The sequence below is a fragment of the Acanthisitta chloris genome, unplaced genomic scaffold (assembly GCF_000695815.1).
Source record: "Acanthisitta chloris isolate BGI_N310 unplaced genomic scaffold, ASM69581v1 scaffold69, whole genome shotgun sequence".
In the NCBI taxonomy this organism is placed as follows: domain Eukaryota; kingdom Metazoa; phylum Chordata; class Aves; order Passeriformes; family Acanthisittidae; genus Acanthisitta; species Acanthisitta chloris.
In genome coordinates, this window is record NW_008689704.1 from 217,658 (window position 1) to 235,542 (window position 17,885).

Below are 17,885 nucleotides of genomic sequence, written 5' to 3' on the forward strand. Positions count from 1 at the left end.
CCTTGCATTAGCAGCAAAGACAAACTATTTGCCACATTTCAAAAGCAATAATCAACAGCAATAAACAATCCACCTCCCCATCCTTATGGCTGCACAGAAGAATTAAGACTCTCATCCACAGCACAAAGGCAAAATTTGAGAAGCCAAAAGAAAGACAAATTTGCTGGCATGGGGAAGAGTGGAGGCAGATGGCATGAATGAGTATAGAAAGGGATTATTTGGACTCCTATACAACAGGTCCATAAACAGATACCAAAAGGAACAGGCAGGGATGGGACACTTAATATGTCTCTGAGAACACATGTGGTTGGTGGGGGAAACTGTCTGGAGGAACTGCAGAGTTCTCCCCAAATCCCATGTCTAAACAACCACATAAATCCCAAACCCCATATAAGAACCTGATTTCAGGGCCAAGTGGAGGGGAAAAAAGGCACTAAGATTTCTCAGTCTCTACCAAACTGTATCAGACTGGTCCCTAGGTCAGCTAAGGAAATGCTGGCTGGCAGAGAGCTGCTGCAGCTCTGATGGAAAGAATAGAGCACCTTTAATGTGTGTACCTCAACCCACTGCAATGAAAGGATTTATGAGACAGAAAAAAATCCAATACCAGAAGTTAAACATGTATGTTTCACCTAACTCCAGCACTGTCACACAGAATCACTACTGCATATAGAACTGATATGAACAAGGTGAAGATGAAGTGATGAGTATCAGTAAGTTGCCCAGATTATTTTTCATGTCAGTGGAAGACTAATATAAGCACTTATATCTATCAATATTCTCTCTGCACAAATACTGAATGAAGCTCAGTTAGTCATGCATCATTACAGCTGTGACTGATTAGAAGATTATTTTGTATATTATTGCTTATTTAGAGAAGAAATTCCCAGTCACTCAGGAGATGGCACAATGTCATTTTGACATGAAAGGTGATAGCTTCCTTTGCTTTATTACTTACTCTATATTAATTCCTCCTCTGCAAAAAACCCTACAATCCTATCCACTTATTTTGGAGTGAGCAGTTGCACAGACTGCACGCTAAGGAAGGCTTAGTGAGCGTCTGGTAGAGCAGTTTAGTCCTGGAAAAATGCTACAAGCAGTTAATCTCATGTTAATGTCAAGCACTAGCTGTCCCTGGAGTCAAGCTAAGCATTTTGTATTTACAGTAATACAGCAATAGTACCAAAGGACAGACTAATCCTTTCTAAAATAAGATTGCATCACACTAAGAGTCCTCCCCATAACAAGAGGTGAAATGATACATTTTCATTAGGTGCAGTGTCTCTTGCATAATCAATTCAAAGGGCCTCTGATCATCATGCAAAACTGGAATGGCCTTGTCCACAGCTAGTAAAAACTCCGAAGTGAGAGCCAACAATATAAATTACTTCAGTAAGCAAGAGCAAGTCTGTATGAAGCAAATGAACTCATGGATTTTTAAGTCTAGACAGTATTTGTACCATAACATTCTGAGCATACTAATGACTATTTATTTCCCATTGCCTGAGGGCAGATGGAAGTGCTCTTTCACAAAAGACTGAAAAACAGTTTGAAGGAAAATGGGTGAGCAAGTACATAATCTGCAGGAATTACAATCATTGATTACTCAATTCATACCAAGCAAGTTTCTACTTATTAAGACAACCCGTGTTCTGCAGGAGTTAGGTGAGCAGTGCTGCTGCAGCTTACTTGAGTGTGGACCTGCATCTCAGGGCATGTCTGTACACTACATGTGTGTGCCTGTATGTGCACATACTGGGATAAATACATCTCACAGGGATGCATAGGAATACATTTATATATGTATTTTTTTGATACAGGTGTTCATGGTATGCACAATGCAGACATATCTGTACATGCACATTTATGTGAGCATGCAAACACACATATAATATAGCTGTGAAACACCTGTATCATGCTAAACAACTCACATTTGAAACCTCATGCTTGAACAGCTTCCAGACTGGAACACAGCACAGCTCCCTCACCATTTTACTTCTCAAGCAATTAACATGTCACTACTCATACTGGAAATCTTTCCTAACACGGTTACACTGTTTGCAAGACACAAACTGTGGTCAATAATGCCATTGCACTTTGATATACACATAATCTATTGTGCCAGAAAGGGAAATCCAGCATTAGGAGAACAGTTCTGAAGAGCAAGGCACAATCATGACTTTGGTCATCATCCCTCCTGAATACCAAAGGAAAACAAACAAACTGGAGATATCCCAGGCATTATTTCCTTTTACAGAAATGAAGTCTTCACTGTGATATAGTGTGATAGGCCTAGAACTAACTCCAACAGTAAAAATAACACTATATTGAAATACTTTTGCCAGGAAAGAGACTGAACTTAATGATTAGCCATTCTGAAGAAGAATCTAGATGAATAGTCAAGACAGCTGAGATGAGACAAACTCTCAAGATTACATCCAACCAAGCCTACTATTGATAACAAGCAAACACTCCTCTTTGCAGACAAACATCATCTCTTTTCAACAAAACAGATAGTAAAACAAAGCAGAAGTAAAGGAATAGTCTTGAAAAGTACATCCTTAGGCCAACAGTGTCTAAATTTCAACTATGGTAAAAGAAATGACTATTAAGTTCATAAGGTCAAAAGAAACGTTACAAATGCATGAGTGGAGATTTAAACACCTCAAAGGGGAAAAATAGATGGTTTCTTAACTAGCTAGGGCACGTGGCCATCCTCTTCTTCAAGAAAATGGAAAAGCTTTCCAACACAGACTACTTGTGCTTAACAATCAATACAATCTACATAATAGACTCTTTTTTCCCCTGTAAATCTTCCACAGATTTTTCCCTGCATCTTTTAGAGTTTAGGAATCTAACAAAGCAGGGCTGCCCAAATGGCAATGTTTTGTTTATATATTATGACTGTGTACTGTAAAGTAATTTGAAAAACCTTCAAAACAGAAACTTTAACAGATAGATTTCACACAAATATGTGCATTTGCACTTCTGATTTACATTCTAACATTTCCCTCCCTAGCAGTCTCTGCATTTTAGTTGCTATGGAATGGGGAAGGAAGGCAAGACTTCCTGTAGCTGCCTGATATGCCTGCAGCATATCAGGCAGCTACAGTAACTTCATCATCTTAGTTAAACAAAGATAAAGCAATTGTCCATTGATTTCATTGTCCTGCCCATTTTGCAAGGAGAGGTGAACCACAATTTTAATACAAAAGCACTTTGTAACAGGTCCAGCCTCCAGTACCTCTTGATTTAGACTTTAATGAGAGATTCAGTCTGAGGCACTAATTATCTCTCAGTCCAAGATGAGGTTTAATGAGCCATGTATATGCAGCAGCTCTAGATTGAAATATTTTTCTCCATCTACAGTGAAGGAAAAGAGATTTATCAATCCTTATCCAAAAAAAAAAAAAAATCTCAACTGGGATCAAGACCTAATATCATCACAGTAGAAATGTTTACAAATGTATATGACATTTTTATGTCTTATCACAGCAAAAAAATTGATATATCCGATATAACATAAGAAAAGAATGACACAGATTTCAAACACACATCTGGCAAAAAACTGAACCACACAAGCTAAAAAGTTAAAAACCAAATTTCGGGTACAAATCATGAACAGATTTCAGCTTCTCAGAACAACAATAACAGACATCTAAAGTGAGGAAATTTAATTTAAATATTCCACACACTGAAGTGCAAATGCCATTAACAAGCTTCCCTTGACAAGTGTGATGGTGGGAAGATTTACAAAAGAAAACAAACAACCAAAACCATTGCCTGTTAGGCCTAAAATCAGAAACGTCATAAGCAGCAAAGTCCTCTCTTCTCTGGAGCTGAGGGAAGCACTGAGAGCGCTCATAATCCTGAAACACTCAATACATCCACAGGAAAAAAATATTTCTGTGGGCAGCTTATGTTTGATATCAACATACACACAGAACTGGGCTCTGGTTTAGGGAATGAATCTGCTTGTCTCAGTTCCTGTAATTATGTGCCTATGTACATGTTTAAGGAATAAAAAAGTAATTCTGATGCACATAACAGAACTTATTAGGCACTAGGAATCACCTAAACTCCACATAATCAAAGAATGGTTTGGGGTGGAAATGACCTTAAAGACCATCTCATTCCAATCCACTGACATGGGCAGGGATACCTCCCACTAGCCCAGGTTGCTCCAAACCCCATCCAACCTGGCCTGGAACACTTCCAGGGACCGAGCAGCCACAGCTTCTCTGGGCAATCTGTGCCAGTGCCTCAGCACCCTCACGGTAAAGAATTTCTTCTGTGTACCTAACCTGAATTCCCCCAGACAAGCAGCACATTAGTAATGCCCAATGCATTACCTCCATTGCTGTCAACATGACAATGTTAACAATGTAAAACCTCCTTTCCAAAGCACAGCACAGAACAAAGCCATCAGCCTCCTAAGCGATCCATCACAACATGAAATCCCTCCCTCGCTTTAGCCAGGTCATATTATCCAACTCATTATTGACTCCAAATTGTTTTACTTAAGGTCAAATTAACTGACATGGACTGATCAGTTTTCTTAAAAATAAAAAAAAACACCACCAAAACTCTGAACCTGTAAGATTCCTTCTGCTTGATTCCTGAGAAGTGTTATACTCATTTTTCTGTCCTGTGTGTGCCAACCTCCTATTTCTCTGAACTCCCTTGTCAAGAGCAGCCTTTCCCCTCAACTTTTCACATTTACCTCACTGAGTAAACCATAAACAATAGCACATGGCAGAATACAAAAGAATAGAAAAGTTTTTTAGCTGAACTGACTTTTCATATTGCAAATCAAAATCTTTTAGAAAACAGATGTCCTAATTTCAGAACCATAACCAGAAGCACTAGAGCTGATGGGTGAGAATTGCACTGTATTCAGTAGCATTCTCCTGGCAATAAGGATATCATCTCCAGAGCACTCCAGAAACTCACTGTACTTTGATGTTGATTTAATTACAAATGTCTTTTAACATCTTAAGAGTTGAGTTAATGTTGAAAATAGAACTTATAATTAGAAAATCAGTATGATGAGCAGACTGAGCAAAACTTTCTGGCAAGGGTATAAGACAAATTGCAAGTGAGGCAAAGGAAGGAAGAAATATAAAGTATGAAGTACAAAGAAAAGGAGCAAATCTGTTGTCACACGACCTACTGCTGTTAAGAAAAACTCAGAGAGAAGCTGCTGAGCAACTTCATCCAACTGACCTCCCTTGGTCCTTCTAACTACCTGAACTGCAAGACACTTCAGAGGTGGGGGAACCTTCCTCACAGCCATGAAAGTGCAAATACAACAACAGATAAGGTGGAAAAGAAAGAAGAAAGTGCCTTTTTGTAGTTTTCACCTCTCTCTAGTGGCTTGTAATAAGGAATTCTAAATGGATTACAGAATTTAGGAAGACATTCAAAGCAGTGTTCAATTCTGAATGGGTTTAACTTCAGCCAGAAACTCTTAAATGCTTTAATTTCTTTAATATGCAACAGCCCATGAGAGTCATTTGGACTATTCTTTTATTTTGCCCTTGATATTTACACTTCAGGGAGAGAAGTGGAGCCTTAAAATGCAAGTCATACAAAAACTGTTTAATGGAGAATCCAAATTGTAGCTTTTAAATGTAGCTTCAGAATTCAGAACTGCACACCATTCATTACACATTAGAAGACAGCAACTAAAATTCCTCAAAGTCTTCACAGACTGGGAAAATTCACTAAACAATCTTGTAAAGTGTAAGACAATCCAGAATTCCACTGAGTATCCAACAAGTTATCTTTCAGAAGTTGCTCCTTGGAACTATGACACAAAAACTATCTGTGAAGTTTCTGCTTTCTTGTCTTCCTCCCTGACGCCTGTCAATGAGGGAGAACACGTCTGTTGGAAAACTTTTAATGAGCTGATGCATAACTGTCACCAATATGGTGATGCTGTATGCAAATGCAGGGTGTCATGAGAGAAGACTCCTCTAGTGCCTGATCCACCTGTGTATTTACTGCAGTCACAAAGACACATGGAGAAGAGTTCCTGACATTCCGACACTGCAGTTTATGGGAATGAAAAGAATGACCTGAGTCTCTGTGCAGTGCAAGATTGACTTGTGATTATGATGCAAAATGCCAACTTCAGATTCCATTACGGAGAGGAAGTCACAGATGCAGGCAGTAACTTTCTCACGCCAGAAGGCATTGTCTGTTTTATACCCACTAATGTGCCAGATTGGGCAAAATCTGTTTCAGCAATTTACACTGTGCAAGGTGGAAAATACTGCAGATCTCTTTGCTAAAACACAGTTTCTTCTACTGCAACCAACGATAAAACTTTTGTTTGACAGAAAAATGGCTATTACTTATGAGTATGTTTTAAATTGCTATACTTCAAAGTGACAATGGCAGAGAACGTTCTAAAATATCTCCCCCATTCTAAAATTATGGCATTAAATCACAGTGAAGTACCTGTACAAAATTTAAAAATTAATATTTTATTACAGTATTTGTAATAATATATTAAGTATATACATATTTGCAGTCCACAGGGCTTCTGATTGCTAATGTCCTTTCTAGAGAGATGCCTCAACCATCAGAAGCATATGCTTGCAAATTAAAGACATAAATTTTGGTGTCAACATGAGTGAGAAATCTGTGCTCCTGTTATTAGTACTTTTCAGTCGACTACACAGGCCTAAATCAGACCCCCTCCCCGAGGCACCTTTCACTTGATTTTCCTCAGAATGCCCTCTGCTTCTTTTAACACCACTTTGCAAGAATTATGAAGTGGCACACCTTTATATCAGGCACAGAATTGGGTATATTAAGTGCTGGAAAAGCTCTCATTATTTCTGAAAGAGACTATTATATATACCACATGCACAGCTGAGCTCAACTTCATATGACCCTACACAGTACAGTAACTTCCATCCTTGGCAGACAAAGCAATCAGATAACACAGGTACATCAGGAACTGTTAAACATAGGAGGAGATTGATATGATATCCAACAGATAAAGATATAGCTATGTTTAATTTTTATAGAATCAACCAGGTTGGAAAAGATCTCCAAGATCATCAAGTCCAACCCTCCTGTAGTTACTAGCCCATGGCACTAAGTGCCACATCCAGTCTCAGCTTGAAAACCTCCAGGGATGGGGAATCCCCCACACCTCCCTGAGCAGCACATTCCAATGTCTGAGCACTCTCTCCATAAAAAAATCTCTTCCTAATATGCAACCTAAACCTCCCCTGGCAGAACTTGAGTCTGTGCCCTCTTGTCCTGCTGCTGGTTGCCGGGGAGAAGAGACCAACCCCCACCTGACTCCAACCTCCTGTCAGGGAGTTGCAGAGGGTGAGAAGGTCTCCCCTGAGCCTCCTCTTCTCCAGGCTGAACACCCCCAGCTCCCTCAGCCTCTCCTCATGGCACTTGTGCTCCAGTCCCTTCACCAGCCTCGTTGCTCTTCTCTGGACCTGCTCCAGCCCCATAATGTCCCTCCTGAACTCAGAGTGCCAGAACTGCACACAATATTCAAGGTGTGGCCTCACCAGCACCAAGTCCAGGGGCAGAATCACCTCCCTGGTCCTGCTGACCATGCTGTTCCTGATCCAGGCCAGGATGCCATTGGCCTTCTTGGCCACCTGAGCACACTGGTGGCTCATGTTCAGCTCCCTGTCTCTCCAAACTCCCAGGTCCCTTTCTGCCTGGTGCTCTCCAGCCACTCTGTCCCCAGCCTGGAGCTCTGCATGGGATTGTAATGGCCAAAGTGCAGGACCAGCACTTTGCCTTGTTAAACCTCATCCCATTGGAATCAGCCCATCTCTCCAGCCTATCCAGGTCCCAGCAGATCCACACTCCCCCCCAACTTTGTGTCATCTGCAAACTTGCTAATGGTGCAATTCTTTACAGGCACAATGTTCCAATTATGAACTGCGATTTAAAACTGTTGCTCTTAAAATCTGAAATTAGCTTTTTAATATAAAATACATAGCTAATATATATTCGTCATCTTAATTTGGCATATTACCTATCTCATTTTTATTATTTCTGAGAGGCTTCACATGCAGAGGAGTTTTAAGTTAAAAAATAAGTTTCTGTTCTAAGGAATTCCAAATTACACTTTTAACAACATAACAAGTCTGGGATTTCTAGACACTCCTCTGCCTTGTAAGGTACTTGTTGTTTTTGTTTTGAACTTTTATTTGACTGAACACCAAAAAGGGATGGGAATTTGTTAGGTATTTCATGAAAATAACAGATCATAAGACGATAAGAGCAAATACCATGAGAAGCAGCAACTGGAATAACAAGTAAAGTGAACAAGGTAGGAATAAGGAAAAAAGGCTGTGCATAGTTTCAAGGGGACAAGGGGAAAGCAGTGCAGCCTGGGGGAAGGGAATATCACTGCCATCAAAGAATGCAGCTCCTCACAATTCTGGGAGGTTTTTATTGGTTTTCCTTTCATACAGTCTGCTTCAAGGCAGAAGAAATGCTTCTCCAATGATCTCTAGTTTGTTAATCAGTTTGACCTTTGCTTATACTTGCCCGAATAAAACTGTTTCCTAATTTATTTTTACTTTTCATAAACCTCGAGGTTGATCTTCCATCTTTAAAAAGATCAAATATTTTATTATACCTAATATCAGATTATTGAAGATTTTAGTCCATGCATGGGCAGTTCATCTAATCCCATTGACCTTTTCGTATTAAAATCCAGTTTTATGCTTTATCTGCTATTTGTTAAAAAAAATGGGCTGTTGTTCAGATGTTGGTTCTTTATTCTTATATGAAAATTAAAGCTAAACAGGACTTATTTTTTATTTATGTGGAACTGAGAATATGAACCTGAGATTTAAAAGAAGCTGAAGGTGCCAAGTCCAGTATTTGGAATGTTATGGATAGTTCAAAGTAGGAGGCTGCGTTCTGACTGAAAAGTAAGAGCATCCATCTCAAGTAATCAGACTGTCACCTGCTTAGCTCATCTTTCCTTATTTAAAATTCATGCAGAGATAATATTTGCTGGTAGATTTCCTTCTATTTTATGTATAACTAACTGATGCCAATGTCCTCATATCCAGCCAATTTCTTCCAAAAGAGACTTCCCACAGGACAAATAAACCTAACTGTCCATCTCCAAAACCATGGTTTATAAAAGACAAAACAATAAATAGGAAGTGAAAATCTCTTCCACACAAAACAAGTTAACTTCCTAGACAGGAAAAACACCACATGTGACAGAGCAGATGAACATTACAATTAAACAAACCTCAAGGAGTACCATGGGGAACAGTTGAAGCAAGTTGCACAAATCACATTTATTCTGCCAAAAATCTGCTTTGCTACAGAAAGCAAAGAAGGGCTGAAAGGGAAGTTCTGGTCATTAAAATTGAACAGTAATTTATGCCGTGCTAGAAGTCAGTACTGTTTATAGGAAATGTAATGAGCTTTTATCTTACAGAATGAAACAAATTAACTGCAATAAAATCTTTTTCATATGTATTCAAACCATCAGGATTATTAGTGACTTTGCTCCCATTAATATGCTTTCTCTGTTTAGGATGCTACAGCTCAACTAAACTTTACTGACTCTTTTGGTTTAATTCCTCAAGTCAACTTACAGAACATCAGAGGCTTTGAATCAAACTATAAAAATCTCAAAGCTGCAAGGTCAAGTGTCAGCCATAGAAGAAAATTCATAAAAGATCATCAAAAGTGCCTGGTAAACCATAAGACTTTGTAAAGAAAGGAAGAAAAAGATTCAACTTAAAGTGACCTCCAGAAGAGAATTATCAAGGGGTAGAAAACATTTTTGGAATTCAGATAAGATGCCAGACTGCTACTTGTAGAAAGAAAATTAATCACTCTGTTACTCCATCATGGAATCATAGATTATCCTGAGTTGGAAGAGACCCGCAACTATCATCCAGGTCAACTCCTGGGTCTGCACAGGACAGACCCTAGAATTCCACCATGCATCTGAGAGCATTGTCTAGATGCTCCTTGAGCTCTGGCAGTCTTGGTGCTGTGACCCCTTCCCTCAAAGCCTGTTCCAGTGCCCAAACACCCTCTGGATGAAGAACCTTGTCCTCATATCTAATCGACACCTTCCCTGACACGGCTCCATGCCATGAAGGTCCTTGTGAACACACTGACCACATAGCAGTGCTCAGGTGGAAGAAGTCAGATGTATGTGTCTAAGTGTGCACCTTTGGTCATATGTAAGGTACACTCAGGACGGTAATGCACAAATTATCTCTTCAGTTTCCATCCTGCTTTAAAACATACAAGGATCCTTGTATGTTTTCAAATGAACAGACAGATCAGCTCCATTTTGTCCATAGGCACTCACACCAATGAAGCATTCAGCAGCAAAGAAAAAAGTGAAGCATGGAGACAACTAATCAATACAAATAAAATTCAGTTTATATGCAAAAAAAAACCCCAAGCCATGGAAAAGCACTTGCAAAGTCTGAGAAACACTAAAAAAATTGTATGATAAAGACGCACATGCAAATTTGTGAAGAAGTCTGAGATGAAACAATTGCAAAGTTTGGTTGATTGATGAACTATTCCCCAAGTCCTTGGGGAAACAAGAGTTCTGCTCTCCTAAACAGAAGTTCAAGACAGAAGAACACAAACTGAAAGCAAATGATGGCCTAATTAAAATAGTATCTATCTAACAGCTCAGCACTGCACTAAAGAGAGACACTGACTGATAACACTGCAAAAAAGGAGACAAAATTTGCAAGAGAAAACCTGGTCAGAGCTAATGGAAATATGTATCCAACCTTTCCTCCCCTCTCTTTTCCATCATATTCTTGTGCTCTCCCAAGTTTTACCTTTTGAGAAATCATTAATGCCCAGTCAAAACAAAAGTTTGTGTTATCTATCAACATCTCATACCTTCTCCTTCGATAGCTCAGCAACAAGTGTGCCCAGCAGCACAGCCTACTGCAGATAAAAAGATGTCCAACAAATGACCTAAGCTTTCTCTCGCATGCACCAGGCTATATTGCTGACTGACCAGCAATAAAATCAGTATTCATCAGTGACTGGTTAGTACAATTAAACTCTCTATTCCACATACAACTTGGGATCACAATAAAGCACATTTGTTCTTCTCTATCCAGTGTTAAAAAGAGAAACTTGCTATGTGTGAATGCACATGCACACACACAGTGCTCACTCTCAAGGAACATGACTTCAAAGGCTTAATAGGAAACTAAACACCATCATTATACTGCTGACAAGACTTCTGAGATGTGATTTTTTTAAGTATCTCACTGAAACACACTATTATTTTCACAACCTGCTTCAGAAGAGGAGTTGCTTTATTACTGTTTTTTCCCCCTCCTCAGTTTTTGTCAGGTCAATAAACACCAGAAAGGCACAATCCACACGGATTATCAATGCTTACAGGTTACATAATCCTACAATCTCAAATGAAATGTTGGAAGCATTTAATGTCAAAGCAAACAACTACTACCTTTAGGTGGTTTATCTATTTGCTTACCTTTACTTGCACTCTCAACGTGCTGCAACTCATCTGGAAATTTCAAGATGTCTCGGTAATTCTCCTCACAGATTTCTGCCAGGAAATGCAATAGGGTTGTTTTCTGATCCGATGATTTAGTATCTCGAATCTAAAAAGTGAACATAGGAGAACACAAAGAGATAAAACACCAAATTTTTTTTAGTAAAATGTTTAAATGAAGTGAACGTTGCAGATTTGGATACTCATTAGCCAAAAGCTACCTATGTTGAGTGCTTGCAAATGAAACAAAGGGGTTTTATGCAGAGAGCTCATGAGCATGACACAAAACACTCAATATGAGGTTCTGCAAAAGCCTTCCAACTTTATTTTTTGCCAGGGTTCTTTTACACACTTTTCCATAATGTATGCCTGTTTGCCAAATTCTAATTGGTTAACAGACTACAACAATGTTGGCCTGCTCCTCCCAGGAGTAGTCCCTCCTGCGTCTACTTTTAGCCACAGCTTGTTTTGCCCATCCTAATGCTGCATCAAGGTCGCCGTGTCCTTGTCTGTGATTGGTTGCTGTTTCCCGCCTTTACTGCTCCTGTTTGGGATGGTGGGTGTCTCCCTGCCGACACAGCACCTCCATAGCAGTATGTCCTTGATCTGTTAGCCATTCTCCAACAATTCCCCCTTTTTCTTTAGGTGCTGGGTGTACTAGTAGAACCCTATCTGGCAAATGTGTCATTTGTTTCATTAAACACGAATAGGCAATTCTGAGAACAGCAATCATAACAATGATTATAACAAACCAACGTAATGCTTCTAACAACAACGTTTCTAACCACGGCGCAACATTGCCGAACAAAGAAGAGAACCATTGTCCGAGAGGGTCACCCATTATCTGAATCTTCTGGGCGTGGTCGCGTAACCATTTGAGTTGTTTCTGAATTGATTGTCCATGGCTTGACAAATCAAAACAACACATACCATCAAATTCGTCGCAGCCATGTCCCTGAGCCAGAAGTAGAAAGTCAATAGCCGCTCTATTTTGAAGGACAGCATGTCTTAAACTGTCCATATCTTCCTCCAATTGTGTAAGCACTTTGGTGGTAACACTGGCCTGTCTTACTGACCAACACGCTAGTCTTTCAATGGCCTTTAAGGCTTGGGCTGCTGCCACCCCTGGGGCAAACACAGAGGCAAACACTCTGGCTGTAAGAGACCAGAGCTCTAATTGATCGTTACACTGAGATGTAAGCGTGTGGGCGGCTCGTTTCGTTCCCTTTAAGCTAGCCGTGATGTTCAGCCACTCTCTTTGGTGGGGTGTGAACATGGTCAGTTTTCCAAGATAACAAGGTCCACCATACACGTTCCTTGGAATCCCTTGCCATGCTCGATCGCCACAAATCAAAAATACACTGGGGGGAGAGTTTTAGCCGTATTATTGTTCCACACTGTTTTGGTATCTGGATAGGCACCATATGCTCCCAGTGATACATTATTGTGTGCATATCCACAGTAGTCACCCCAAAAATGATAACCATCATTCTTGGGTGAGACAACAGTCCACCCAGACTCGTTCACGTACCATGGCTTCATTGTAGGCAATCCAACGCTAGCAAGCCACTTGTTTATAAATGCAGCAGCCACAGCCACGGCCTGGAACCTATTTCCAAATACAAAACAGGTCTGTGTCCAGTTCCTAATCTGGTGTCCTACTTGTTGGGAACCTAGTAGGTCTAATTCCTGAGGGTCCCAAGGTAAGGTTATGTTGAGGTTACGAATCAGGTGAGCCGCACACTGAGACGTGTTTCCGGCTAATGGCCAAGTATAATTGGTAGCATACCCGCGAAAGTCATCGCTGTTCAAAAATGGAACCCCAGCTAAGCAGGTTCTAAATGGCTCTGTGGCCGTTTGCAAGCTGAGGCAAAAATCAGTTTGTCCTGTCCTATTCGCCCATGTTACCCATAAATTCTGCCGAGGGTTGATGTTTGTCACACCATCCGCCTTTCCCCCCAGAACAATTAATAGCATTACAAGGAAATACATTGTTGTCTAACAGTTCACCACTTCCAATTACAAATTCCCTGTTGGTCTATGGCTGATCTGGTCCATTTGGCCGGAATCCATTGCAACCCTGTTGGGGTAAGCACACACATGTGACCTCTCCCCTGATATACGACTTCGGCTGCATCCTGCCAAATACCGGTTTTTAAATCTCTATATCTGACTTTCATCTTTGGTTGCTCTATTGAACCCTTCTGGGGCTTTAAATCGTGAACCCAAGCTGCGGGATCCTCTTGTCCAAAGATACAAAAGGTGGTTCAACGTAAAGAGCGTTTGAGCCAAGCGCCCCTAAATATCCTGAATTTCCTTATTTTTTTCCAGATAACGCTTCAACACCTGATGTGATCTTTCTATGATAGCTTGTCCAGTAGGTGAGTGTGGTATACCTGTTACGTGTTTCACTCCCCACATTTTCAAAAACCTCTGGACCTTTAAACCGACATATGCTGGACCATTGTCAGTCTTAATTGTCTGAGGTACTCCCATAATAGCAAAACATACGGTTAGATGCCTGATTACATGGAGACCCTTCTCTCCTACCTGAGCTGAAGCCCATATATATTTGCTGTAGGTGTCAATGGTTACATGAACAAATTTCAAGTGACCAAATTCTTTGACATGGGTAACATCCATTTGCCAAATCTCATTTGGTCCGAGCCCTTTAGGATTAACTCCAATCCCCAATCCAGGACCAAAGTGACTACACTTTGGACAGCTGCGGACTATTCCTTTTGCTTCCTCCACGGTGATCCCAAACTGCTTAAAAAGTCCCTTGGCATTCTGGTGGAAAACTTCACGTGCTTCTCGGGCCTTAACAAAATCGCTCAACGGTACTGTTACTGAAACCAGCTGATTGGCTCTCTGATTACCTTCTCCTAGGCCCTCTGACCATTTATGGCTTCTAATGTGAATCATACAATATGATTCTGCGTGCTGCTGTATAGCAGATTGTAATGTCCGCAATAGTTCAAACAACCTCAAATTGTTAACTTCCTTGATTCTCGCCCCCTCTATCCGGTTTACTATACCAACTACATACAACGAATCAGAAATCACATTAACCGGTTCACTTATCCAATTTAAAAAGACCCACACAACTGCTGACAATTCTAATAACTGCAGTGAGTCTTTTCCTTCTGCCTGAATTATTTGGTGATGCCATTGTCCATCCTTTTCCCATGTAACCGCTGCTGTTTGTGATTTTTTGCCTGCGTCTGTATAAATGGTCAAGGCATCTATTATAGGTGCTTCACTCCGCTTTGGCTTTTCAATCCACTCCGATCCTGCCACCCATTTTAAAACAGGGCTTTTCAAGGTATGTAGCTTAATGGGAGTGGCTTGAGTCAATAGGCTTAGCTGCAATGTCTCTGAATGCTGTAACCACCAATTTAAATCCTCTCTTCGGACTGGAAGGTATATTGTCTGAGGTTCTGCCCCCTGGATCTGTAGCAATCTTGTTCTTCCTTTGCGCATCGGTTCCGCCAAGTTTTCCTCTTTCTGTTGAATTGTCACTTTTGGCTGCAATGATGTAAAAAGCCATTCCAGGACTTTAGGTTCCCCCTTTTTCTTTGTGCACTGAGTGCACCGACCAGTTGTCCCTTGGAGTGTAGCACAGTAAGATCAACGGGGAAATTGCGATCAATACGATCAACTGCACGACTTGCAATGGCAGTAGAAATTTTTTGTAAAGTCGCCTTTTGTAAAACGGAAAGTTTCACGGGCAAAGCCAGATTAGTGCCTTTTAACAAGGGCCGTAAAACTACCAAATCGTCACTGGGGATACCCACGATTGGTCATAACCACTGTAAGTCCCCTAATAACTTTTGAGCATCATTTAAGGTTTTGACATCAGTAGCAATGTGCAGTTTTTGTGGTCGAATCTGGGACTCTGTGATCGACCACCCTACGTATTTCCAGGTCAGCTGTCGCTGTATCTTTTCAGCTGCAATCAACAAACCGTGCTTTTTCAATGTTGCTTCTAAATAACATTCCTGTTCCGGCAGAAATGGCTGTTGCTGCGCAATCAGGATATCATCCATATAGTGATATATCAATGCACTGTCCCAAGCAGACCGAACCTCCCGCAAGGCATTGTCAACAAACAATTGACACAGAGTAGGACTATTTTTCATCCCTTGAGGGAGCACGACCCATTCAAATCTGCATGCCGGTTCTGCACGATTAACTGAAGGCACGGTAAAGGCGAAACGTTCGGTGTCTTTGGGATGCAAAAATATCATGAAAAGCAGTCCTTTAAATCGATAATCAATAAGTTCCACCCTTCCGGTAACATGGCAGGGTTTGGCAGTCCCGGTTGTAGTGCCCCCATAGCCTGCATTTGGTCATTCACTGCTCTAATATCCTGCAACAGCCGATATTTGCCCGATTTCTTTTTAACAACAAAAATTGGTGTATGCCATGGGCTACTCAATGGTTTGATGTGTCCTAAAGATAATTGCTCCTCCACCAAGGTTTTTGCTTGCTCGAGACTTTCCTTCTTTAGCGGCCACTGTTCGACCCACACTGGTTCATTATTTAACCATACCAAGGGAATCGGGAAAGTCCAATCAGTGACCGCCCCTAAAAATGTGAATCAGTCATCAGTCTCACCCCAAGTTGGTCTAACACATCTCTCCCAATTAAGGCTACAACCCCTCGGGGTAGGGGCATTACTGTAATAATAGCAGTGGCTCTACGTCCATCCAGGTAAATCACAATCCTGTCCTGACTTTGTTTGACAGCTGCTGTTCCTCCTACTCCTTCCACACTACCAGCAACGTCCTTTGTGGGCCAAGAAGCTGGCCAAGAATGCTGTTCAACAATAGAGATATCAGCACCAGTGTCCAACAGTGCCTGCAGGATGACCTGTTCTCCTCTATTGTTCAAGGTGACCGTCGTTACTGGCCTCTTCTTAAGTGGCATGGAGAGCATTACTAGGCCCCCTGTGGAACCAAATCCTCCTTGTCTTTGGTCCATTCGGTTATTTGTTGCCATACCTCTCGTTAGTTGTGCCAAAGGCACTAGTTGTGCAATTCTGCTGCCGCGTGGGATAACAATTGGTGGAAACGATGTTTGAGCTACGATACAGATTTCACCCTCAAAGTCACTGTCTATAACTCCAGGCAATACAAAAATTCCTTTTAGTCCACTCGGTGAACGTCCCAGTAATAATGCTCCTTGTCTTTTACCATTGATAATTATAGGTCCACAAACTCCGGTAGGAATTTTTTGCGGTCTGTTGTTGATGAGTGCCACATCTACTGATGTTGCCAGGTCCAGTCCGAGGCTGCCGCTGGTGGCTGGGGATAGTTGTTGCGCTGGGATGAGTTGGGATACGGTTCCATGGCCGGCATGTTGTTGTGCCTCCACGATACTGGAGCCGCGATTGGTGTCCTCGCGCTGCGACTCCTCGCGCTCAACATCCCGTTTCCCGATCGTCGGCAGGCAGCGGTGCTGTGGTTGTCCTGGCGGCAATTCTGGCATCAGACTCCTAACTCCCTACACTGATGCCTCTTATGCCCTAACTTCCCACATCTGAAACACTTGAGCTTTCCTCCTTTACTAACATGGCTTGCCCCCCCAATGGCTTTAAGGGGGCAAGGGCAGCTGCAAAAGCTTGTTGCTGTTGTTGATGACCCTCAATTATTTTTTCTCCAATCTTTTCCCCTAACCTTTCTATGGATTCTACTAGCATTGCCTGAGGACACACTGGTACCTTGCTCATTCGATCTAACATTAACTCGATTGTGGCATCCGCTGGCAAGGTGATCAGTATGGCTCTGGTGGCAGAGTTACAATTCTCCAAAGCACATTGGCGCAACAATACGTATTTTAAGGCTGGAACTAGACCTGCCTTGTTCAAAGCTGTCGAGAGCCGGTCCACAAAAGCAGCAAACGACTCCTGGGCACCCTGCTTAATGGACATATACGATGGAGCAGCTGGAGTTTCCCTTACGTTTGGCAAGGCTTCCCTTGCCAGCCCCATGGACTCCATACAGCGTTCCGGACCCATCCCCATCTGCATTATGACCTGAGCGAAAGGTCCGGTGCCCATGAGCTGTTCCACCATGACACCAGCCAACGGGTCTCCCTGAGCCCGTTGTGTTTGCGCCGAAATATCACACAACCTTTGCCAGTGCGCGTGCCACAACAACAACTGTGAGGGGGTTAACACCATACAGAACACCCCTTTCAAATCCTCCGGCGTCAATATATGCGCTCCAGAGGTAATTAAGTAATTGCTGAGCAGGTTCGCTATGGACCCCAGACTCATTTACCGTAGCCCGTAACTGCATTAACAATTTCCAATCTAAAGCATAATAGGAAGCTTGCTGTCCACCCTCAG

At 41.6% G+C, this 17,885-nt stretch overlaps 1 protein-coding gene across 1 annotated transcript in view; it reads right to left on the reverse strand.

Moving 5' to 3' along the window:
- DIAPH2 (diaphanous-related formin 2) overlaps window positions 1–17,885 on the reverse strand; it is a gene marked incomplete at both ends in the record, with an annotated part of 145,840 nt that overhangs the window by 54,464 nt on the left and 73,491 nt on the right. Inside the window, one exon of the mRNA XM_009081519.1 lies at window positions 11,510–11,639. Coding sequence (XP_009079767.1) covers window positions 11,510–11,639 — 130 coding nt within the window. The remainder of the gene's footprint in view (window positions 1–11,509; window positions 11,640–17,885) is intronic.